This window comes from Perca fluviatilis, chromosome 4 (assembly GCF_010015445.1).
Source record: "Perca fluviatilis chromosome 4, GENO_Pfluv_1.0, whole genome shotgun sequence".
NCBI lineage: Eukaryota > Metazoa > Chordata > Actinopteri > Perciformes > Percidae > Perca > Perca fluviatilis.
The window spans coordinates 5,957,219-5,983,556 of NC_053115.1; the positions used below are offsets into that span (position 1 = coordinate 5,957,219).

At 40.8% G+C, this 26,338-nt stretch overlaps 1 protein-coding gene across 5 annotated transcripts in view; it reads left to right on the forward strand.

The window, feature by feature from the left end:
* The first annotated feature begins 52 nt into the window (after positions 1–52).
* shq1 (SHQ1, H/ACA ribonucleoprotein assembly factor) overlaps positions 53–26,338 on the forward strand; it is a 56,684-nt gene continuing 30,398 nt past the window's right edge. The window contains exons 1-9 of one of the 5 annotated variants that reach the window (XM_039797502.1): positions 53–144; positions 2,921–3,091; positions 4,224–4,288; positions 12,249–12,377; positions 13,853–13,867; positions 14,224–14,384; positions 15,557–15,669; positions 15,767–15,864; positions 24,909–25,066. In XM_039797502.1, the coding sequence (XP_039653436.1) occupies positions 2,949–3,091; positions 4,224–4,288; positions 12,249–12,377; positions 13,853–13,867; positions 14,224–14,384; positions 15,557–15,669; positions 15,767–15,864; positions 24,909–25,066 (882 nt within the window). In that variant the 5' untranslated portion in view covers positions 53–144; positions 2,921–2,948. Of the gene's footprint in view, positions 145–1,373; positions 1,451–1,496; positions 1,553–2,920; positions 3,092–4,223; positions 4,289–12,248; positions 12,378–13,852; positions 13,868–14,223; positions 14,385–15,556; positions 15,670–15,766; positions 15,865–24,908; positions 25,067–26,338 lie in introns of those variants that run through there. The other 4 variants (XM_039797501.1, XM_039797503.1, XM_039797504.1 and 1 more) reach the window with 4 other exon arrangements.

A 26,338-nucleotide genomic window follows, 5' to 3' on the forward strand; every position in this document is an offset into this window, starting at 1 on the left:
GCTGAGGGAGAGCAGCCCGAGTTGACATTTTGTCACAGCTCCCCGCTCGCATTTTTCTGATGATGATGATGGAGAGAGCGGAGAGGAGCTTCTCAACGACCATAGGGGATTACACTGCGGAGGCGTGGCTACTCCGGCATTACCGTAAGCATGGTAGTATCACCGCACTATTCGTAATCAGGATCAGATTTTCTTTTTTTGCCAAGTACATTTTCACTTGAAAAGAATGTAGGCTAAGGGCCAAGTGACCACGTTGCTCTATGATATCTTTCTGCAGATCCTACATGAAACTGGAGGGGATAAACACTCCGCTTTGAAGGCATCATAATAGCCTCCTTTCTTGTCTTTTCAAAGGGAATTTTGGAGCTGTTTCTCCAAGTTTTTCAAAATAAAGTGTTGCCCCCTGTAGTTTGCAATTATAAATCTTTTATACTGTGACTTCACACCCCCTGACCCATTGGAGTCACAGGCCTGCGTCTGGTAGGCCTGTTCCATGAACTACATGCATTCAAAAATAAAGTAGAAGTATGCAGAGATTATCAGCAACATATGTGCTTAAAGTATCAAAAGTAAAAGTGGTCATTATGCGGCAGAATGGCCCGTGTCAGTGTGATCTGGAATATTACTGAGGCATTATTGGATAGCGTTTCAATGTTGTAATGAGTGGAGGACCTCCACTCATTACAACACTGGAGGTGGAGCACCTACTTGCACTGTTATCGTCTATAACATTACAGCTTCATATTTTATAAACTCACAGTAGGTTTTGTGTGTACATTTTAATAGGCCTATATCAATCAAATCAGAGAGTAACTATTGACTGTAGTTGTCAAATAAATGTAACAACAGTAAACACTACAATATTTGCCTCTGGAATGTAGTAGGCCTATAAAGTGGGAAAATGGAAACGCTCAACTGAAGTAAGCTACAAGCACTCAGGCTACAGTAGGCTTTTCAAGTAGACCTACATTAAACACAGTTACATTCCACTACCACTGCAATATGTGTTTTTTGTTGTTTATTTGTTTTCTTTTTCAGTATTTTATAATCATGATTTAACTCTTGATAGAAAACCTAACTGGTAGGGCGGGTTAAGCTTTTGTCCTTAATGGCATTGTTTCCCCCTTACATTAGCCTGCTTTTCCTTTTATACTTTAAGTAAAAATACTTTAAATAAAACCAGTACTTTTACACTTTTACTTGAGTCAAAAGCTTGAGTTGATACTTCAACTTCAACAGAAGGTTTTTAAACCCTAGTATCTATACTTCTACTTGAGTAATGAATGTGAATACTTTTGACACCTCTCTTCTTATCTGTCTTGTGAAAAAAAAAAATAATTGTGATTTTTGTCAGAACATTTGTATTGCCTGTTTACACTGTGTACTACGGTAAAACATGGGCGCTACATCCAAGAGCTGCCAGTGAAGCTTGTTGGGGTAACTGTTTCTGGTGAGTGTGCGTTCTTGTAACCCGTGTCTTAAAGCGACTGTCACTGAAGCGATATAAACTGTCCATTGCCACCGCATGCATTGAAATAATAAGTAATGGAAGGTAGTGGTCGCGTAATCTTATCAACTTGCACTGCTGCTATATGCTATGTTAGCCAAAACACGAGGAGACCAATCATGTGTTAGCTTAGTTTACAGGCTAGTAATGTTAGCCATACAACGGAACTTCATTTAACAAAAACAGCGAAGTCAGTGTGACATACATTTCATCAATAGATATGGTCACTTCATAGATCACCACTTTATGTCTTATGTCACTTTTGGTTGTTAGAGTATAATGTTTAATTAGGAGTGCATAACGTTAGGCCAATACAAACTCTCCAACTTTAACGTTAAAGTAAACGTTAGCTCAATAGGATTTGGCAAATATCGTTTAAACATGCCTCTAGGTAGATTATATTTATGCCGAACATAATTACTGAACATTATACTTTTTTAAATGGGTTAAGCAATGTTTTGAAAGATACACTGGTTCGTCAACAAGCAAGATCTTTTAAAATGTCTCGATTTTTCGAATACAGTTTGGTATGAAGATGTTAATAAACACAAGAGAAGACGGAAGGAAGGGGTTACTCGCCAATATAAAGTCAAAGTAAACACACACATTTTGTAACTTGCTGCGGTCGGAAACGAGTCGTTACGTTTTACACAAGCCGTGTTTACAGTGTTCACTCTCAGTGTGGCACATGTGGCTGGGCTGCTGCCTGTGGAGACGTGATCAACCACAAGGTGGCATGCTATAGTCAGCCGGGCCGTTATTCAGTCAAACGGCCCGGCAGACTGCTATGGAATGCAATCCTATACATTACACGTGTCGAACTCAAGGCCCGCGGGCCAAATGCGGCCCGTTGCAGATTTAGAACCGGCCCGTATTTGGGTTCACAATACATTTTGGCCCTCCTAGTTGTGCGCCAAACCAAAAACACAAGAAAGTGTTTTTTTAAACTGCAATTACCTGACATTCAAAGTAGGCAGATTTGCCGACTCTGAGAATCAGAAATTCCCCCAAAAGCAGAGAGAGAGAGAGAGAGAGAGAGAGAGAGAGAGAGAGAGTTTTCATATTCAGGCTGTGAAACAGGTTGTTAAAAAAAAAAAATCATTGTTTTGCTTGATTTGCTAAATTATATGAGTAAGGAACTATTTTGATGACTTTTGTAGGGCTTCGTGTCAACACAAATGCGACAAAAAGCGTACAAAAATGTCGGGAAAAGCAACAAATTTACAAAAAGGTGACAAATGTCTGAGAAAGCCACAAAAAATGAGGAAAAAAGCTACCAAAATGTAAAAAAAAAAAGAAAAAGCACGTCAATAAACTCTCCATGTCTGGCCCTTGGTGTGATTCTCTTTTTCCAGTGTGGCCCTTAGTGAAAATGAGTTTGACATGAGATTCCTCCTGTCATTGATGCTACAGGTCTGTGTGTATTACACCGGCATCCATAATGATAACTCCGGCGTTTGACCTGAGCCAAGATGCAGAGTACCTGATCCTCAGCATCCGTGTGCCCTACACCAGAACATCCGAATTTGACCTTTACATTGATGGGTCAGATTTCAAGTTCTATGCCAAGCCCTACTTTCTCAGGTGAGTTAGCATCTCTGTTGAAACCTAGCTTGGATGAAAGAGGGGGGGTGATGAAAGCAGTTAATTCACAGACTTATCAGGTACCACCATCTATCTTAGACTTGGATTTGCTGTCATTTATCTTCTGACCATGGTATTGGTCTCAATAGCAATAGAAAATTGACAGGATCTAGCAAATAGGGTGTTCCAATTCAAGTTTATTTCAAGTGCAATATCACCATAAGACATGGTCTCAAAACACTGTAAAAAGTTGGGATTAAAATACAAAAAATACATTTAAAATCATTGCATGTGTGTATATATATATATATATATATATATATATATATATATATATATATATATATATATATATATATATTTCTCTCTCACACACACACACACACACACACACACACACACACACACACACACACACACACACACAGTACAGGCCAAAAGTTTGGACACACCTCATTCAATGTGTTTCCTTTATATTTTCATGACTATTTACATTGTAGATTCTCACTGAGGGCATCAAAACTATGAATGAACACAAATGGAATTATGTGCCTAACAAAAAGTGTGAAATAACTGAGAAACCTGTCGTATATTTTAGATTCTTCAAAGTAGCCACCCTTTGCTTTTTATTAATAAGGGAAAAAATTCCACTAATTAACCCTGACAAAGCACACCTGTGAAGTGAAAACCATTTCAGGTGACTACCTCATGAAGCTCATTGAGAGAACACCAAGGGTTTGCAGAGTTATCAAAAAAGCAAAGGGTGGCTACTTTGAAGAATCTAAAATATAAGACATGTTTTCAGTTATTTCACACTTTTTTGTTAAGTACATAATTCCGTATGTGTTCATTCATAGTTTTGATGCCTTCAGTGAGAATCTACAATGTAAACAGTCATGAAAATAAAGAAACACATTGAATGAGAAGGTGTGTCCAAACTTTTGGCCTGTACTGTACATATATGCATAAAAGTGAAATAAAAAGTGGTACAAGGGTAGAAACACAAGATAGAGGAAGTCATAATAATGGTCCATAATGTTTGGAAAAAATAAATGTTTTGATTTAAAAGTGGCGATAGAGCTGCCTTTGTTATTAGTGACTGTAACCGTCTGGGTCTATGTGTTATTTTCAGATTATCTCTTCCTGGAAGAATAGTGGAGGATGGCAGAGAAAAGGCCAAATTTGACATTGATAAAGGTAGGTCACATTATTAAATAGGGCTGAACAATATAGGAATATAATCTAATTGGTTTTTTTTAGACCAATAAGGCAATTGTGATTTAGTACTCTGTTTTTAAAAGTTTCTTATCTTCCTCTATATTCTTCCTTATCTGTAGTATTATTATTATTATTGAAAATTAAATAAAAATCTCCTGTCAGTAACAGTATTGTACAGTCCTTCCAGAAAAACGCGTAGTTTTTTTGTGATTGTTGCGGGCAAAAATCCTTGATTATGCGGCACGTTTTCTTAAAAAATGCAATGGAATATGTGGGATATTTATGCAATTGCGGGAACTTGCAAAAACTGCGCTTTGATGAAAAAGTGATTCCCCCAACACCCTGCTTTTTTTTTAAACTTAATTTCCAAAATTAGTTTACAGATATTCATTCATTGCAATAAGTAAACAAATAAGATACAAAAATATATACAAATAATATAATATTAAAGTAAAAATAAAAGTAATAGTCTAAACAGAGGGAAATAAAAGATACAAAAGAGACAGACTTTCAAAAACCGTTAATAATACAGACAGAAGGAACACTTAAACAAAGAAATCTGAGTGGTTATCAGATATTAAGATTGCTTTCTTATTGGATACCAACTTAAGAGACTCAGCTGTCAGCTGTGCTTTTCCTACTATGACAAGTCAAAATGTCTGCTGTGAAAAAGGTCCATAGTTGTCTGCTCTGAGACCATCCACACTCTCTCTCTCTCTCTCTCTCTCTCTCTCTCTCTCTCTCTCTCTCTCTCTCCTACCACACACTTGCTATGCACACATTACCCTACTCTTATACCAATGTAATATGTAAACATAAGGCTTTCACTTAACCCTTGTGTTGACTTCGGGTCAAATTGACCCATTTTATATCAGAAAATATGGGACGTAGAAATAAGCGCTGAAAATGTGTAGAAGAAACATTTAACAATTTAAAACGTTGGAAAAAGCAAAAACAAACTGGAAAAAAAGGCGTCAAAAACAATATTTTTTTTTCAAGGTTGACGGGAACACAACACGCGGCCTTGGCCATTTTCACAGAAGTACTGCAAGCATCAATTCTCGAGTCAAATGTTTGCAATATTGCGTCTTCTAAGTAGAAATGTACAGTACAGGCCAACATTTCAGACACCCCTTCTCATTCAATGCGTTTTCTTTATTTTCATGACTGTTTACATTGTAGATTCTCACTGAAGGCATCAAAACTATGAATGAACACACATGGAATTATGTACTTAACAAAAAAGTGTGAAATAACTGAAAACATGTCTTATATTTTAGATTCCTCAAAGTAGCCACCCTTTGCTTTTTTGATAGCGCTGCAAACCCTTGGTGTTCTCTCAATGAGCTTCATGAGGTAGTCACCTGAAATGGTTTTCACTTCACAGGTGTGCCTTGTCAGGGTTAATTAGTGGAATTGTTTTTCGCTTATTAATGGGATTGGGACCATCAGTTGTGTTGTGCAGAAGTCAGGTTGATACACAGCCGACAGCCCTATTGGACAACTGTTAGAATTCATATTATGGCAAGAACCAATCAGCTAAGTAAAGAGAAACGAGTGGCCATCATTACTTTAACAAATGAAGGTCAGTCAGTCGGAAAATTGCGAAAACTTTGAATGTGTCCCCAAGTGCAGTCGCAAAAACCATCAAGCGCTACAACGAAACTGGCTCACATGAGGACCGCCCCAGGAAAGGAAGACCAAGAGTCACCTCTGCTGCTGAGGATAAGTTCATCCGTGTCACCAGCCTCAGAAATCGCAAGTTAACAGCAGCTCAGATTAGAGACCAGATGAATGCCACACAGAGTTCTAGCAGCAGACATCTCTAGAACAACCGTTAAGAGGAGACTGCGCGAATCAGGCCTTCATGGTCAAGTAGCTGCTAGGAAACCAATGCTAAGGAGAGGCAACAAGCAGAATAGATTTGTTTGGGCCAAGAAACACAAGGAATGGACATTAGACCAGTGGAAATCTGTGCTTTGGTCTGATGAGTCCAAATTTGAGATCTTTGGTTCCAACCGCCGTGTCAACGGATGGATTCTACATGCCTGGTTCCCACCGTGAAGCATGGAGGAGGAGGTGTGATGGTGTGGGGGTGCTTTGCTGGTGACGCTGTTGGGGATTTATTCACAATTGAAGGCATACTGAACCAGCATGGCTACCACAGCATCCTGCAGCGACATGCCATCCCATCCAGTTTGCGTTTAGTTGGACCATCATTTATTTTTCAACATGACAATGACCCCAAACACACCTCCAGGCTGTGTAAGGGCTATTTGACCAAGAAGGAGAGTGATGGAGTGCTGCGCCAGATGACCTGGCCTCCACAGTCACCGGAGCTGAACCCAGTCGAGATGGTTTGGGGTGAGCTGGACCACAGAGTGAAGGCAAAAGGGCCAACAAGTGCTAAGCATCTCTGGGAACTCCTTCAAGACTGTTGGAAAACCATTTCAGGTGACTACCTCTTGAAGCTCATCAAGAGAATGCCAAGAGTGTGCAAAGCAGTAATCAGAGCAAAGGGTGGCTTCTTTGAGGAATCTAAAATATAAGACATGTTTTCAGTTCTTTCACACTTTTTTGTTAAGTACATAATTCCACGTGCTCATTCATAGTTTTGATGCCTTCAGTGAGAATCTACAATGTAAATAGTCATGAAAATAAAGGAAACTCATTGAATGAGAAGGTGTGTCCAAACTTTTGGCCTGTACTGTAAATCTAGCATGCACACAACCTGGAGGCACAATCAGTTTCCCATACACATTTCCTATCCTCAACCTACCCTTTTTCTTATTGGATCAAATATAAAAGAATTAGTTTCTCAGGTTGCTGTAACGTTTTTGCTGTTGTCTATCTGATTGGATGTCTGTCACCCACCGCTACAGAATATCAGCACTCTGTGAGCATTGATCCAGAGAAGCGCTGGGAGGCAAGAGAAGGGGAAAACAAAACCGAAGTTCTAATTGAGGATCTGATACCTTCCATTCATTTTATTTCTTGTGTTGTTTTTTTTTGTCAACACTATGAAACAAGTCACAGCAGGATTTTCAGGATACAGTATGTTTTTAATAACTGTTGTTTTTTTCCTTCCGGTGTTTGTCAGAATGTGCTGACCTTTCCTTTCAACAAGGAAAAACAGTTAACAAATGTTATCCGAACATATGTTTCATTGTATCATCTGTATGCTGAGCACATAGCACACAGTATAACCTTTTAATGGATAGTTTCACAGTGCTCAATGGTGTTTTAAGCCCCCACCATTGACTTCAAGGCACCTAACCCTTACCCCACAGTCACATTAGCTACAAGAGACAGAAACAAAGCGACAGGCTACCATTCATTTTCAACGGGAGTGGCCATTTGCCAGCGACAAGCGACGAGCTCGCCGCTGCCACGAGCAAGGCGGGGCCAAAATAGACAAGAAGTCTATTTTATGCAAATGTGGAGCGATGCGACAAAGCGACAGCCAATCGGAGTGAAGGGGCAGCGTGACGTAGGTCAGTGGCTCGAGTCGAAGAAAATAATTCAAGAGTGCGGAAAACGCTTCAGGATATCGTATTTCTGTATATATCTGATATGTTTGGCATTTTATCTCATATTTTGTTACTTTTATCGAGAAATAAATATTTTAAATCCAAAAACATCGTCCTTGTGACTTAACAATACCTCTGAAGTAACTTTTAAGATGTGCTTGAAGGTAGCACTGGAGAATTTCTGTTTACTGTTGCCAAGCAACCAGGAGTAGGCTAGGCACGCCCGGTTCTGAAACCGTGGCGGGAGAAATCTAACCGTGGCGGACCGCCACTTGCCAATCAACATAGAGGAAACACTGAAGACCTGCATATGACTTGCAACAAAGTTCTCTGGCTGGGATTGAACCTGAAGTTGTGGTTATATGGGATGCATCCTAACCACTTTAACCACTTTGCTGCAACACAAACAAATATATTTATTCACCTCTATTCACACACAATGAGGCATATTTTCAGTTGTGATTGAACTGTATTTTTTGAGGAACTATAGGAACATCTACAACAGGTCTACACTTAGAACGGACCCACCGCGGTGACGTTTTTAAGTGGAGCTGTTCGTTTAATAGTGGACTCGGAAGAACCCAAACATTTTGACAATAAACTACATCAACACAACAGTATGTGGAGTTAAAGTGGACGGGCCCAGTAACCTCTGAATAGTTCTACTAAAAGGCAACAGTGACTACATTTTTTTGTACAGCCCTATTTCTGATACCGTGGTGGCAGAAATTTTGCCATGGTGGGCATCCACTACAAAATCAACAGAGGAAACACTTCGACCTGTGACAAATTTCCTGCATGTCTTCCCCCTCTCACTCTCCCCTTTCTCACCTAGCTGTCCTGTCAAAATAAAGGCGGAAAATCCCAAAAAAGAATCTTTAAAAAAAAATAATAATAATACATTGTGCACCAGTAACTTGGTAAAAAAAGTATATATACCTGTATCAGTATCGGATCGGTGCATTCCTGGTCTGCAACTTTGATATGTCAGGTGTGCAGTTGTGTGATATACTTGCTTACAATGCCGTGAATGATCCCCGGGGTGTCTTTAGTTAGTACTTCAGTCAATCAGCCAGGGTAAATTAACCCACCAATCATGTTATTTCATCCCATTTCAAGGGCCACTGGCCCCATCTGTCATGTCATCATGATTAAAGCACCCCGGCTGCCTGTAATATGTCTTTTCACAGTGACAGTGATGGGGACCTCACGTAGGACTTTCTTTAAATATATAACGAGCAAATGAAACGTCATAACGACTACCGGAGTGACGTTCGCTAGTGTCTATACAATACTGTCTGTCACTGTGATGTCGCTTTGATTTCGGTTGCACATAATCAGTTCTAATGAAGTTGTCTTTATGGGGACATCTGTCTTATGGACTCTGACACCTCATTGCCCGTCTGTCAGCAGGGCCCCAGTTAACTCGCTGTGTCTAAATAAGCCTGTGACATCTGCTAATAAAGCGCCGCTAATGAGTGTCCTTGTTTAGACTTCTAATGAGCAACCATTAAGATCCCTCTTTCAGGCTTTTTATTCTGAAAGGCCTACAACTCAAGCAATTAGTCAGCTCCCATCCTACAGCACATCTAAGCTTTAACACTTGGGTGCATTGAAATTTGATGAGGTCTTTAGGCGACCATCAGATTTTCTCTGTGGTGGGGCCAAATCAGTCTAATTCATCTAGTGCCTGTTTAGTTTTAGTAGCAGTTTGTAAAGAAACTACTTAATTTGGAAGTGTTGCATGCACAGTTGGCCAGATTGATTGGCTATTGTTTGTTATAAATAGACACTTTCAAATTTAAAATCTACAACTGTGCAAAAAGGGATTAATCACAGTTCCTTTTATTTATTTTTTCTGATTAAAATGAAAAGCCTGTGATTAATGACTTCCTAGTGTTGTGTTTTTCTCGTCTTCTCCTCCGAGGTTGTGAGTCATCATGTCATTGTTATTTCTGACATATTGCACGTCGGTTTATGAAGAGCATTTATTAATTTCTTTCCTATGGGAAAAAATCTGAAATATACTGCATGGTTAAAAGTAAAGCCTATATTCATTATCAATTTATCTTCTGATTATTTTCTTTTAATTGATAGCCTTGTATAAAATGTCAAAGCTAAAATGACTTGCATTACTAAAGTCTGAAGTGAATATTATTTTGAAACTTATTTTGAAAAGTCACTAGTCACAAAAATAGCAGTCAGTTCCTAATATATTTAAACAAATACTCTTTTTTTTTTTTTTTTTTTGAGACGCTGTGATTACCAAATCATTGCTACAGTAAATTCACATTTCATTAACCCTTGTGTTGTCCTTCGGGTCCCAGTGACCCGAAGGACAACACAAGGATTATGTACTTCCATTTACTTTGTTGAGAATTGCTCTCTAAACAAGGGTTAATACAGCACCTTAGTTCTTGTTTGTACAGCATTTTGGTCAGCTTAAACTGTGTTTAAATGTGTTCTAGAAATAAACTTTACTTACTTACTTTAAAAGAAACCGGTTTTAGAGAGCAATTCTCAACAAAGTAAACGGAAGTACATAATCCTTGTGTTGTCCGCCGGGTCCGGTGAGCCCGAAGGACAACTAAAAGGTTAAAGCATTGCAGCGATGGACCGGACCCTTGCACTCTGCGGCGTCGGGGTTACCGGGCGGACGCCCGCTCCTTGCGACCGGTTAGCGCGGCACTTCGCGCCCCAAATCGTCACCAATTAAAGGGAACTCCCGCCCGAGTTCAACGATACCTCACACAAGACTCACGTCATACGGTTCATTAGCTGTGAAAAGGGGCGTGGCTAAAGCATAGGGGCGGGGTCAAACCATCACCAATTAAAAGGAAGTCTCTGCTGAGTTCAATGGCACCTCACACAAGGGTCTATCTTAAAAGTTCAAATTGTATGAAAGGGGGCGGGGCTTAAGCATAGGGGCCGGGTCAAACCATAACCAATTAAAAGGAAGTCTCTGCTGAGTTCAATGACACCTCACCGAGCGTCTCTACCTTAAACGGTTCAAATGTTATGAAAGGGGCGTGGCCTGAGTAAGTGGGCGTAGTCATATTATAGGGGCGGCTCAGTATCACATGTAGACCACACATTCTAAGTTTCATGTAAATCGGATGATGTTTGTCATATAAGGCAGATTTCCTGTGGCCGGGAGCGCTATATGACCAAAAGTCAATTTTGGCCTGTACGTGTCCTCAAGCCCGGACCCTTGTCCATCGTGGAGAAATTTCGGGCAGATAACGACAACGTACACTCAAGTTACAACAACTTCTTTGGTCATCGCTAAACACTCAAAATGGCGGGCCGCCCACACCGTCTGACCAAAAGTTTTTCTTTTAATAACTTTTCATCGTTAAGGTGTTGGGATGGTACAGACCAAGTTTGAAGTCCATCGGATGAAATCTCTAGGAGGAGTTCGTTAAAGTATAGCACCTTGACTTTTAGGCCTACTTCCTGTTGCCACTAGGGGCGCTATGACTTTAAGTAAATATCGGCCTTTATTTGTCCTCAGGGTCGGACTCTTATGAATCCTGAAAAGTTTCGAGGTAATCGGACAACGCGTACACTCGAGTTACACCCACTTCCTGTTTCGCGAAACGCAAAATGGGGCCGCCCACGCCGACACCCTATAACGAAAAGTTTTTTTTTAACAACTTTTCATCTTTAACATCTTAAGATGGTACAGACCGAGTTTGAAGTTGATCGGATGAAATCTCTAGGAGGAGTTCGGTTACAAATGCGACATGTGGAAATGGCCAAAATCGCACTAATTTCGAACTTTGAGATCAAAAGCGCGGACTTCCTGTTGGGTTTAGGGTATGGCTGTAATGACGTTTTTGTACATCTTGACATGTTACATATGTGTACCAAGTTTCGTGAGTCACGTTAAACGCACTGCAGGGCTCAATTTTCTTAACTTTCTAGGGGGCTAGCGAGCCATTTTGCGCGCCTATTCCCGAAACCCTTAAAATACGTACATTTTCACCAGACTTGATGCGACCGCCAAATTTGGTGAGTTTTTGAATATATTAAGCCCCTCAAAAAGCCAATTCATTTGACGGGAAAATAATAGAAGGAAGGAAGGAAGGAAGGAAGGAAGGAAGGAAGGAAGGAAGGAAGGAAGGAAGAAAGAAAGAAAGAAAGAAAGAAAAGAATAATTCCTTCAGTTTCAATAGGGCCTTCGCCGCTGTCGGCGCTCGGGCCCTAATAAATGACAAAGGGTCAGTGGGTCGTCAAAATTCTAACTGGTTGATTTATGGGCTGTTATTTAATTGAGTCATTGTTTCAGAATTAGAAATAGACAGTGTATTAAATAATAGGCAAACCGTGTGTGAGATGTTATTTAAAAAGGAGCTCTGAATGGTTAAATAAAAAAAAAAACATCCCTTTGCTTCATCTTGCTGCAGGTCTCGTCACTCTTTGGGTCCCTAAGGAAACCGCTGGAGAGCACTTTGAAGGACTTCAGATGCTGACGAGTCTCCTCGCCCCAAAAGGCTCCCGTTCAGCAAAACCACTGATAGAGGACTTAAGCACAGGTTAGCCAAATCTATACACCAGTTTAATTAAAGTGCTCATATTATGCTCATTTTCAGGTTCATAATTGTATTTAGAGGTTGTACTAGAATAGGTTTACATGGTTTAATTTTCAACAAAACACCATGTTTTTGTTGTACTGCACATTGCTGCAGCTCCTCTTTTCACCCTGTGTTGAGCTCTCTGTTTTAGCTACAGAGTGAGGCATCCCACTTCTGTTACTATCTTTGTTGGGAGTCACACATGCGCAGTAGCTAGGTAAGGACTACTAGCCAGTCAGGAGCGGAGTATGAGGGCGTGCCACACTAGCAGCTAGGCGAGCATTATAACATGTGTTACAAAGTGATGCACCTTTGTGAATAGTGTTTTCTGTTGGAGATGGTAAGTCCCTTTGGGGTGGAATTTGGGCAACGTGCACAAAAGAATATATATATATATATATATATATATATATATATTAGGGCTGTCAATCGATAAAAAAATGTACTAATTAATCGCACAATTTGCTGTAGTTAATCGCGATTAATCGCGTTTTTAAATTGAGAAGCTTGTAGTAATGGATATTTAAATGCTAAATCACTTAACTTTACAAATATGAAGAGAAAACAAACAAGGAAAGGTTCTGCTAAGTTCAGAACAACAGCAGCAACAATTTGGCTTATTTAGTCCTGCTGAAGGCTGCTGAAACGGCTAGAAACTGTCTGACTTGAGAGCAGATTTTTTTCACCACCCCCAATATTAGCCACATACCTAATATACTATATTCTGAATAATATACCATATTCTGAATAATATATATATATATATATATATATATAAATTACAATCTAGGCAGTACTTAATATCATAAATATTATAATATACATAGTGTTTAATCTGAATGACTAAGCAAAGCACATATATCTAAACACAGAAATGCACATCAATATCAATGTTACACATTAACCCAGTAACCCAAAACCACAAAGGTGTATGTTGGTCTAAAGTGAAAACATTGAGTGTAGTTTTAGATAGCGACGCTGTGGACAGCAATCCATTACCAATGTAAAGCGATTGACTACATTTCCCTTCCAGCACCGCAACCAGGAAGTAGCTTGTGTGACAGTGAGACGCACCAATTTCAAACATTTACTGGAATATAGTCACAGATACTATCGAGTCGACAGCGTTAAACATCAGACTGCAAATAAGGTTTTATCAGCGTGACCAACGTAACAGTTATCAAGCAAACAAATAGCGCACGTACATATCGGCAGCACAGCAGTAGAGCAACAGACAAATCAAACTTAAACTGCAGCTCAATGTAGCGAAACAGCAGCTTACCGGTGGCGCATCTCTCCTGACGAGACAACATGTCGGAACTAGTACTCGGTCCCGTTTATAGCCCGTGCTCATTCATTTCTGGATTCTAACACATCATCTTTTTTCTCTTTTGGGATCTTACTGGTCCATGTTTCAACTCTTGACTGGCCCGCAGGCCTACTTCAATCAGGTAAGTCCCTCCTAGAGTAGCGCCGCCTGCTCTTATGGAGACGTATTACGTTTCTCAGCCGCCACATGAAGTAAACAAACACAGCTGCATTAATTTCGTTAATTTTTTTTAACGAGTTAAATATTAAAAAATTAACGGAAAATTAACGCGTTAATTTTGACAGCCCTAATATATATATATATATATATATATATATATATATATATATATAAAAATATATATATATATATATATATATATATATATAATAAACACAATAAAGGAAAGGGGAAAAGGCAAAAAGCATAATATGAGCCCTTTTAAAGTAATGATGGAATTAAGTTAGAACCAATCATAACTTTATAACATTTCAAAAGGATGCAGTGAAGCTGCGGGGGATGATGAAGATGACGATGAGGAAGAATTTGACTGGCAGGTCGAGCAGGAGGTGTACAAGGAGAGCTCTGAGGAGGAGCTGAGAGCCCTGCCGAAATATGGCTTTGGTAATCGGCGGTCTGGAGTGTTTGCAAGATTACAGGTGAGGTTACAGATAGTGATTATTTCTAGGACTGGATATCTTTCAAATAATGTTCGATACCGCGACTTTGATACTGGCTCCTGAACCAATTTCATAAAAAAATAAAATTTAGGCTTTTCCACCCTTTAATTTTTGACAGGACAGCTTGAGAGAGAGAGAGAGAGAGAGAGAGAGAGAGAGAGAGAGAGAGAGAGAGAGAGAGAGAGAGAGAGAGAGAGAGAGAGAGAGAGAGAGAGAGAGAGAGAGAGAGAGAGAGAGAGAGAGAGAGAGAGAGAGAGAGAGGAAAGACATGCAGGAAATCGTCACAGGTTGGATTCGAACCCTGGACCTCTGCATCGAGGCATAAACCTCTCAGTACATGTTTTTATTTATTTTTCAGCTCCTACTGCGTGAGCCCCGTCTCTGTGCATAACGTTGAGTTTTTCCTGTGTGTCTCTAAGACGTGTAACGTTAGAAATAGATCACCAGCATTATTAGATCTTGGTAGAAGCATGCTTATTGGCTCACTAGTCTCGCTTTGTCAGACCTCCCTACACAGCGCTGCGGAGGAGGGTCTGGCTAGTCCACACAGCATTCCGGGATGGGAGAAAAACGTGCTCTGGTTCATTTCTTTAAACCAATCACAATCGTCTTGGGTGGCGAAATAGTCTCGGGCAGGAACTTGTTTTGGTGGAACATGTGTACGTTCAAAGGTTGTTTTTAGTCGTGCAACATAAAACTCAGATTGGACAGATAGTCTAGCTAGCTGTCTGGATTTACCCTGCAGAGATCTGAGGAGCAGTTAACCATAGTCCTCACAAATCCACCGGAGTTTAAAACGCAAAGAAAACTGAAGGGAACGGACATCTGGCCGGAAAAAGTGACATCCGGCGTAATTTCCGCACTGGAGCTATTCCGGGAGTGGGACGTCGTGGATATAGACTATTGGCTCACTGACGCGGATTAGATTTACTCATTAGGTATTGAATGGCAAGGCCTTTTTCCATACTCCATACTAAGGGTGCAATTCGGTCGGTGCCTAAAAAGTACTGAATTCGGTACCCAGCCCTAATTATTTCCTCATTTGTGAAATCCTTGCGTCTTTTCTGATTAAACAAAGTTGCTGAATAGAATTGTACAAGTGAAGTTCAGATGACCTTGCCAGATTTTCGATGTCGGGACTGTCCCTACAGGAGGAACTGAGCGATGTGACTGATATCAAGAACCCAGAAGGAAGGCCAGCGGCCGAGAGGAGGCAGGCACGGCTGGACGCAGAGGCAGCTGCTTTTTCACCTGACCATTACCTGTGAGTTTGTCAAAGTAAAAACCCTCTGACGCCCTAAAACATGGCTTTTTCTTTCCCCACCCCTGTGCTGTCTGCTAACATCTATGTGTCATTTCAGGGCTGATTTGTTCGAGGATGAGGAGATAAAGGGGCTGCTGAAGTTCAGGCCCTGGTGGGCCAAACTGAGTCCTTCTACAGAGCAAGAGGGAGAAGCCGGTCAGTTCAAGTTATTCCTTCATAATCTTTTTTTGTATATATCCTTTAATCTAAATTATGTTGCTAGGATCAATCTTAAACAGTAACATGAATTTGCACTTTTCTTTATCTATTGATGAGCAAACAAACTATAGATGAAAAAAAAGTAGAATAAATATGCTCTATATAAAAATAAAACCAATGTTATTTGTTTTTGTAGTGGAATATATATCACATGGTAATATAAATGTGAATTATTTGAGTTTTAAATGTGAATTATTTGAGTTTTAAATGTAAATTATTTGAGTTTTAGGTAATTAAAAGTAACCGACAAAGTAGTGACTGAAGGCTACCAGAAGGTGGCATGAAGTTGCAAAAATTGAGAGGGAAATCATGAATTGTTTGATGATCATATTAGTTGACCAAATTAAACTGCTCTTGTGTATCATTCTTACAGTATCTTACTAGAACATCTGCTGAGTTAGAACTCAAACACTATCTACCTTCTACCTGCGTTTTCAATATCTTATCTATTTTTTTAAATTGAGGTTTTCTTTTTGCAATTAGCTCCCACCCATTTCAAATCAATGGCTCATTTACTCAGATTGAGACGTGATGCTCGTTGGCTGGAGCCTCCCAGGTTCATTCCTCCGCTCAGCCTCTTGCTGGAGCCTCGGCACTGCGAGAGACTTATTTAATTGTGCCATCCGGCTCCTCTAACAGTCTGCACAATTTGTGTGTGTGTGTGTGTGTGTGTGTGTGTGTGTGTGTGTGTGTGTGTGTGTGCGCGCGCGCATGCGCGCATGCGCGCGTGCTTTGCAGCCAATACACAGCAGTGCTTCTTGCACATCAGGGACTCTCCTCTCGTCATGCAGAGAGAGGAATTGCTTTCAGCTGTTTCGTAAGCTGCTGGGAGAAAGAGAAAACCGTTGAGTTACAGCATGTTCCTGCAGACATTCAGCGCGCCTTTCAATACTGAACGACGCCGATAGCTTAAATGGGATTGAAGTCTGTTTGTGTCGCCCCATTAGGCTTGCCACAGATCCCTATTAAGCAGATGTCTCTTTCAGAAGGCAACAGTTAGTGAATTTGCAGGGAAGCAGAGGTTTTGACATATTTTCATGTGATGGTAATTCAAACACATCTAAATGGGATTGGCTTTACTAATTTAATGTAGGCCTATATTTCCTTCTGCTCCTCATCAACTCATCAACTCCTGCCATGTTGTGGCTAAGCTAGGCACTTTGCCCCCAACAGCTCCAGAATAGCAGTTCATAGGCCAACGGTAGACAACTCTGTTTTGCTGGTGTGACTAAGTGAAACAGTAGCCCCATTAACACACCCTTTTCAAGGCGGGACTGTTGCGCATTTTAGTGTGTTCCATTTGTACTCTGAAACAAATTCCATTTGTGTCTCACTAAATCAGTCGTACACACAGCACTGTCCATATTCTATCTGTGGACATGTTACTGTACGCTGTTTGTATGCACAAAAAACAGCATTATGCTTTATAAACTGGCATTGCTAACAATAGCTAACCTGGCTAGAGCTCATGAAAACAATGAAAATCCGACTTGTAAATGGAACGCATTCAACTCGGGTGTGACGTCATTCCCAGCTTCGGCTTACGAGTTCCGAGGTAAATGAACGCACTATTTAAAGCTCCCATGACATGGTGCTCTTTGGATGCTTTTATATAGACCTTAGTGGTCCCCTAATACTGTAACTGAAGTCTGTTTTATATAGACCTTAGTGGTTCCCTAATACTGGATCTGAAGTCTCTTTTATATAGACCTTAGTGGTCCCCTAATACTGGATCTGAAGTCTCTTTCCCGAAATTCAGCCTTGGTGCAGAATTACAGCCAGTAAAGCCAGTCCCACAATGAGCTTTCCTTAGGATGTGCCATTTCTGTGTCTGTAGCTTTAAATGCTGTTGAGGAGGAGGGGGGGGAGGGGGCAAGGTGGAGGTTTGGGGGTGTGGCCTTAACCAACTGCCACTTTGCTCGTTTGAAAGCCATGATGTCTCTCTTTCTCATGGGTGGGCCAAATTCTCTGGGCGGGCAAAGCAGAGAAAGGGGAGGTAACATTTTAAAAGTAGCCTACATTTACGGTAGCTAGCTAACGGTAGACTACAGAGAAAGGGTGATATTTTTACGTCCGTTTCGGAGCGACGGAGGGAAAATATTTCAGTCGACACATTAAGTAGAACCGAAATGAGGAACCGAAATTTGCATTCTAATCCGGTCCGATTCCTACCGGTTGCGTAGGAACAGGTTCCATAGGGGAACCGGGTTTCGGTACCCCACCCTATGCACGAGCCGACCCACAGGAGGGTCAAAACGTTACAAGTTATTAATAACTTACAGAAACCCGTGCAATGGTCCACCTTCCTTTCCATCTGTCCTTCACGCTACTGACAATTGTGCTACTGTAATGCATAAAGTCGGCGATTTGTGGGTCAGCTCGAGTTGATTAATGGCGCGGATCAGCTCACACACTAGGCGCCGCTGTGTTACGTGTCACGCCTCTTTTGCTCCTGGGTTACTGGAAAATACATATACAACTTTAAAAAAACGTTAACCTGTGAAAACGATCCAAAGTCCACACTAGTGTCAGTGTTTCCCACACATAGACTAATTTGTGGCGGTGCGCCATACACTCAACACCGGCCGCCACATATTGCGTTTCGTGTTTTTTTTTTGTTTTTTTAACGCTATTTAAAACACGCAGCGTATTCGTTCAGCTGCATTTCCTTTCTGTGCTTTCCTCCGTCTCTCTGTCACTCACATGTCTCTCTCTCACACACACACACACACACACACACACACACACACACACCCTCCCCTCCGTTCACACAGCGTCTGTCTCCATCAAAACGAGAGAAAGACGGCTGGCGAAATTCACAAGTTCACGAAAGGTTGGTATCTCGTGAACACCTTTTCACAATCACACATTAAAAAGTGCTATAAAAATATTTTATATTCTGAATACAATGTTGTCAGTGTGTTAATGTTGGAGTCCTGACCCGACTCTTAGCAAACAAGCGATTGCGCCCGCTTTAGAAAGTTAACTAGTCGCAAGTTTGCGGTAAAATGCAGTTGGGTTGTCGAGGTCAAAACACTATATGTAGCAGCTGTGACTCAAATAAACGTATCATAAAAAATATTATGTCATTTTTTTTTTTCTTTTTTACTCTTACACTGAATGTTTGCCGCTTCAATCCAGATGAGTATTGAAAAGTATTTTCCGCGACTGAAAAAGGCACATGTTGAGGATGAGGACCAGCCTGAACCGGAGGTATCAGTCAGAAACAGAGCTGAACAGTCCGACCAGTGTAATGAGTTATGTTATTAATACGTTTACGATATTTTCAGCCTTCAACCAGTGCTGCTCAAGCAGAAAGACAGGGTCACTGGGAGAGAAAGAGAGAGATTCGTTAGGCATTGAAGAAAGAGTAGGAGAGGAGGACAGCATCCAACAGCGTGGCCTCCTCAGTTTTTGATACTTGATTGTTACGAAAATAAGTATGAGATCTTATCTCATAAAAATTACTTACTATCATAATTACAAGAGTAGATTTCATTATTACGAGATGTGGATCTCATAATTATGAGAAATGGTCTCATTTTACGAGATAACAGGTGTTCCATTGTTTCTGGGACCCATCAGATTCTTGCCACACAGCTGGACTGTAAGCTGCTACTTGAGAATGAGAATGTATCCTGTTATATTATAATAATAATGGCCTTTCCAGGTCGGACTATATCGATGACATGTGCATGGTAGAGTTAATAAGATTTGGGCTAGTCTGTTTCACTGCGTATGGTACTCTTCAGTAGGGCTGCACAAAATATAGTTTTTTTTTATTGTCATCGCAATAGCAACTGGCACAATGTACACATCGCGAAAGGCTGCGGCATATCGCATTAGACACAAAACAGTTGCAGTTGTGAAAATTATCAGTAGAAAACCGCACATTAAAATGTAATGTGATTCCTTTTTTAGTGCTGCCTTTTATATTCAATTCAATGTTAAATTTGTTCAGTAAAAGAATGTTGGAAATTATTATTTTTTGTTGTGTTTTAGAAGAATACACTTTAATATCTGTTTAATTATTAAGTAATATCCTTATCGCGATATTCAACAACGTTATCGCATAAGGCATATTTTCCTCATTTCGTGCAGCCATACTCTTCATTTGGTTAACACACAGGCACTCCCAGATAGACATCAAAATCCAGGCTTCCTGCAGATTTTGACTGTGAGAATTCACAGGAAATGCCAGAATTTCAGCCCAGAGCGTTCAAGCAATGCCATTGTTTTCCAAAAGTGCAGTTTTCCCTGCTGACACTAAAACGTGAGGTTGGGGTTTTCAGAAATCACTGGCTTGTTGTGGACACAAGGCCAAAAACTGAGATAAAATTATACTTCCTGTTGAGTGTGAACGTCATGTTAAAGATGTAGGACACGAAATCCACTTAATTAAGCTGTGTGTAAATCACAGCGGGGCCACAACGATGCATTCATAATTCATTACATTTTATATAGTCCTTTATCAGACACTCAAAGCGCTTCGGTGGGGGGGACTACTCTCTAACACCACCAGTGTGTAGCACCCAGGTGGGTGATGCACGGCAGCCTCACGACGCCAGACGCTCGCCACACATCAGCTTGGTAGAGAGGGAGGGGAACAAATTTTTAGCGGTGGGGAAAACCGGAGGGGAGAGGACATGCAAACTCCACACAGAAAGGCCCGGGACGACCAGGGTTCGAACCCGGTACCTTCTTGCTGTGAGGCCACAGTGCTAACCATTGGGCCACCGTGCTGCTATAATTAAGCCTTTTATCTTGATGCACCATGGTTTGAGCGTGCTCAGATGATTGATGTTTCGGTATGTGGAGTTTGTAAAGTACACTCCCTCTGTCTTACGAAACAAGATCCACATGAATAGCATATGTGTGCAAACTGAAGCAGTGTATGCAGCCTCCCCTCCTCCTGACCACCACCACCACCAACACTGCTTCTCACACCAACTAATGGATTCCTCTGCAGTTCATGGGGCAGTCGAGTAGAGCTGGGTATTGTTAAAAAAAAATTCCGATACCAATACCGTGACTTCGATACCAATTTAATAAAACTAAAAGAAATAACAATATTACACAATACGGCACAAATCTTTAAAGGTCCTATGACATGGTGCTCTGTGGATGCTTTTATATAGACCTTAGTGGTGTAGGATTCTCGTAGGGTACAGATTTGATCATTGGCAAATTATCAAAGATGTTTTATCAATATTAATAAAGTTATGAATATGGTTTTTAATAACTTTATCAAATCGACAAACAATCAAAACGGGGCACCACCATGCTAGTCAGGGACCAATAATCAAACTGTGGAACAGTCTCATTTCTGTGGTAAATCCTTTTAAAAAGGAAATAAAGGAAGGGGTGAATCCAAGCACGGACCTGATCGACCAGCGATTATTACAACAAGTACACAAATAATCACAAGCAACTGCTAATTAAGTATAATAAGGTTTATTAACTTCACAATTATCAGCAGCTAAACAATAATCCTTCAACAATAAACTCATATACCTTTTTATAATATCACAACCAAAAACAAAGCAAAAACAAAGCAGCATGTGTCATGGACACGTCTGTGTCTGTGTGTGTGTGCGTGTGTGAGAGAGATGAGTGACAAAGGGGAGGGCGGTTGGCGGTGTAGTTCTAAACACCAAAACAACTCCAAAGATGGCTACTCCTGTGAGCTGCACAAAACTATTTAGCCTCAAGAGGGCGGTAGTGGTGCTGCGTCTGGAAGAGGGCTGAAGAAGCGGGGGTTGCTAGGCACGGCGAACGCTTAGCCGATCTGGTAGCTAGTTCCTGTTTTAGCTCTGTACGAACGTAGGGAGATCCCGATGTGAAGCTACAGCGTTAGCTTGGTAATTGCGCGGCTAGCCTGTGTGTGTGTGTGTGTCTGTGTGTGTGTGTGTGTGTCTGTGTGTGTGTGTGTGTGTGTGTGTGTGTGTGTGTGTGTGTGTGTGTTAGTAAGAAGAAAGAGGAGAAGAGTAAAGAAAAGAGGCACTATGATCTCAAGATATTGATAATGACCTAGTTCCCCTCAGCCACTGTCCTACAGACTGAGACTTTTGGTTTTGCTGAGGGAAACGTCACTATAACCACTCCAGTAGCTAGCAGCTGTTTTATCGCGATTCTATCGCAGACAGTAACTAAATTCCATGAAAGGAATGAATTAGCAGGTAGCGATTACAGTTATACCCAGCTACTTAACACAACCAGAATCAAACGATATAATGATCAGTCATATATTCACAGACAGATTAATAATCACATATGGACCAGTACATGATTAAATCAGATCACATTAATGGCAACAAGTGGTAGCGAACCCTTTTGCTCATTAGTAACAAAACAAAACGCACTAGTTCTATTATCTGCCCAGAACTGTGTAAGCCTTACTGTATATGCGTTGTTTGTCAGTTAAACCGCTTGCCAGGGTTTAACGGTCCGTTTTGTCCGGAGCAAAGGACGAACGTACTCCAGGTCGACCACACAAGAAAAAGAGCGTAGTCCTTTTCTTCACTCCAGGCTGATTAAGCCCGCTGCAGATGAAGGAATACTTCAACAAAGTATTCCCTCGGATCCCCTTTGTATATCTGGCTGATATAAAGTTTGTACCAGCTCGAAACTCGACCAGCGAGATGATGCTAGTTTTCTAGTTTACTAGTCCGGACTACAGTGCTTCCTATTGCGACGTGAGTCACGGTGGAAAAGCGAAGAAAGCACAAACGCCGAACGCTTTTATCGTTCCCCCGCCTCCTAGTGGCGGGGTGGTGCATTCAAAGACCCGACGGCCAATGGGAAAACTCCAACCTGGTCACAGGTGTGAAGCAGTTCTTTGTCTCACCACCAGTCTGCCTTGTCCCACACGTGTTAAATGCACTTTCTCCATCTTGCGAAGTGCTTCCAAGTAGCAGCCTATAGGAGTTTCGTGAAACTGGCTTTGGAATTCACATGTAGGCCAAGATCCTTTGTCCTGCCTCTTCTGTGTCTCTGTAGTCAACTCAATCTGAGCCAAATCACTGTTTAACCAGCTTCTTGGTCCCCAACAGTGGTCCCCTAATACTGTATCTGAAGTCTCTTTTATATAGACCTTAGTGGTCCCCTAATACTGTATCTGAAGTCTCTTTTATATAGACCTTAGTGGTCCCCTAATACTGTATCTGAAGTCTCTTTTATATAGGCCTTAGTGGTCCCCTAATACTGTATCTGAAGTCTCTTTTATATAGGCCTTAGTGGTCCCCTAATACTGTATCTGAAGTCTCTTTTATATAGGCCTTAGTGGTCCCCTAATACTGTATCTGAAGTCTCTTTTATATAGGCCTTAGTGGTCCCCTAATACTGTATCTGAAGTCTCTTTTATATAGGCCTTAGTGGTCCCCTAATACTGTATCTGAAGTCTCTTTTATATAGGCCTTAGTGGTCCCCTAATACTGTATCTGAAGTCTCTTTTATATAGACCTTAGTGGTCCCCTAATACTGTATCTGAAGTCTCTTTTATATAGACCTTAGTGGTCCCCTAATACTGTACCTGAAGTCTCTTTTATATAGACCTTAGTGGTCCCCTAATACTGTATCTGAAGTCTCTTTTATATAGACCTTAGTGGTCCCCTAATACTGTATCTGAAGTCTCTTTTATATAGACCTTAGTAGTCCCCTAATACTGTATCTGAAGTCTCTTTTATATAGACCTTAGTGGTCCCCTAATACTGTACCTGAAGTCTCTTTTATATAGACCTTAGTAGTCCCCTAATACTGTATCTGAAGTCTCTTTTATATAGACCTTAGTGGTCCCCTAATACTGTATCTGAAGTCTCTTTTATATAGACCTTAGTAGTCCCCTAATACTGTATCTGAAGTCTCTTTTATATAGACCTTAGTGGTCCCCTAATACTGTATCTGAAGTCTCTTTTATATAGACCTTAGTAGTCCCCTAATACTGTATCTGAAGTCTCTTTTATATAGACCTTAGTGGTCCCCTAATACTGTATCTGAAGTCTCTTTTATATAGACCTTAGTGGTCCCCTAATACTGTATCTGAAGTCTCTTTTATAGACCTTAGTAGTCCCCTAATACTGTATCTGAAGTTCTTTTATATAGACCTTAGTGGTCCCCTAATACTGTATCTGAAGTCTCTTTTATATAGACCTTAGTGGTCCCCTAATACTGTATCTGAAGTCTCTTTTATATAGACCTTAGTGGTCCCCTAATACTGTATCTGAAGTCTCTTTTATATAGACCTTAGTGGTCCCCTAATACTGTATCTGAAGTCTCTTTTATATAGACCTTAGTAGTCCCCTAATACTGTACCTGAAGTCTCTTTTATATAGACCTTAGTAGTCCCCTAATACTGTATCTGAAGTATCTTTTATATAGACCTTAGTAGTCCCCTAATACTGTATCTGAAGTCTCTTTTATATAGACCTTAGTGGTCCCCTAATACTGTACCTGAAGTCTCTTTCCCGAAATTCAGCCTTGGTGCAGAATTACAGCCAGTAAAGCCAGTCCCAAAATGAGCTTTCCTTAGGATGTGCCATTTCTGTGTCTGTAGCTATTGAGGAGGAGAGAGAGGGGGGGGGGGGCAAGGTGGAGGGTGGGGGTGTGGCCTACATTTACCCATCAGTTCCTACTACGTGAGCCCCCGTCTCTGTGCGTAGCGTAGAGTTTTTCCTGCGTGTCTCTACGACGTGTAACGCTAGACAGCCGATCAAACCAAACCAAGCCAAACATTATTACATCTTGGTAGAAGCATGCTGCATACCTTTTGGCTCACTGACGCTGATGAGATTCCTTGAGACTCCTTAGGTAATGAAATTGGATATTGAGTGACGAGGCATTTTCCGTTACTCAATGTTTTAGGGGCAATTCGATTTCGGTACACAGCCCTCCATTTGAGTGTCTCGGTCCTTTGACACACATGCCAAAGACTTTTCGTGGCATGAAATAGAACGCTTAACTTAAAATTCCTTGTTCACGTGCAGCTGTATCATTCAACGACGGTGAGAAGGAGCAGCTGAGAAAATTCACCAACCGTTCCTACCTGCTGGACAAGACGTCCCGTTACCAAGTGTGGCTCAGCCTTGTGGACATCCTGCTGGCTTATTCCTACGAAGTGCGCTCTACAGAGGGAGAGCACAATGTAAGTTTTTTTTTTTTTTTTTTTTTTGTGTGTGTGTGTGTGTGTGTGTGTGTGTGTGTGTGTGTGTGTGTGTGTGTGTGTGTGTGTGTGTGTGTGTGAGAAGAGGCAACTCTTCCTGAGCAGCACTTAGCCTTGGATGACAAAGCCCTCTATCCTCAAATCCTTTAGACCCCCTTCCGTTTCATTCAGAGCCTTAAGAGATTACCAGCCGATACAAGAGCTCAGTCCAGGCCTCTTTGTGTCACTCCTCTAAGGTAGCTGCAGAAAGGCAAGGTGAGCGCGCCTGATTTCATTGTTAAAGGCAGTTCATACCACATGTGAATGAAATACTAGTGATATTTAATACAGCACAATGTTGATTTTAAACCAGCTATGAAAACAATCTATCATATGATAGCATTTTCATTTCAGTAGGGAATATTATAATGTGAGTCGAGAACAAGTCCCCTAGTTCATTTCAAATAGTTTGTAGTAGGCCTGCACGATAAATCGTTATAAAATTGCAATCTCGATTCACCCCTGTTGGCGATTTTAAATTTTAAAATTTTTTTTTCTCCTTCAATTCATTTATTGAAAGCATTTGACATTAACCAGTCCTTCCAGAAAAATGCTGAGTTTTTTTGTGATTGTTGCAGGGAAAAATCCTTGATTATGCGGCGCGTTTTCTTAAATGCGATGGACTATGCGGGATATTTATGCAATTTTATGCGATGAAATGAACTTGCAAAAACTGCGGTTTGATGAAAAAGAGAAAAAAAAAAAAAGATTTCCCCCTACACCCTGCTTTTTTTTTTTTTTATTTCAAAAAGTAGTTTACAGATACAGATTTATTCATTGAAGCCTCTATGTTTACAGGCTTGTGGTGATGCGCAATGTGCTATAGGTACTGCCAATTTGTTTTGTCATGGTTCATGTGTGCAATAAACATTACACTTCGTGAGAAGAAAATAGTGGCAGAGAATTGTGATATCAATTCTAAGGTAAAAACAAAATTGTGATTCATATTTTTCCCCGAATCGTGCAGTCATAGTTTGTAGCCTGCTCTTTACTGTAAATGTCCTTTTTTTCTTTTTTAAATATTATTTTTGGGCTTTTCTGCCTTTATTTGATAGGACAGCTAGGGGAGAGAGAGGGGGAAGACATGCAGGAAATCGTCACAGGTCGGATTCGAACCCTGGACCTCTGCGTCGAGGCATAAACCTCCAAGTTAAAGTGCACCTGCTCTACCCACCGATCCAACCCGGCCACTAAACATCCTTTTTCTGTCCGAGC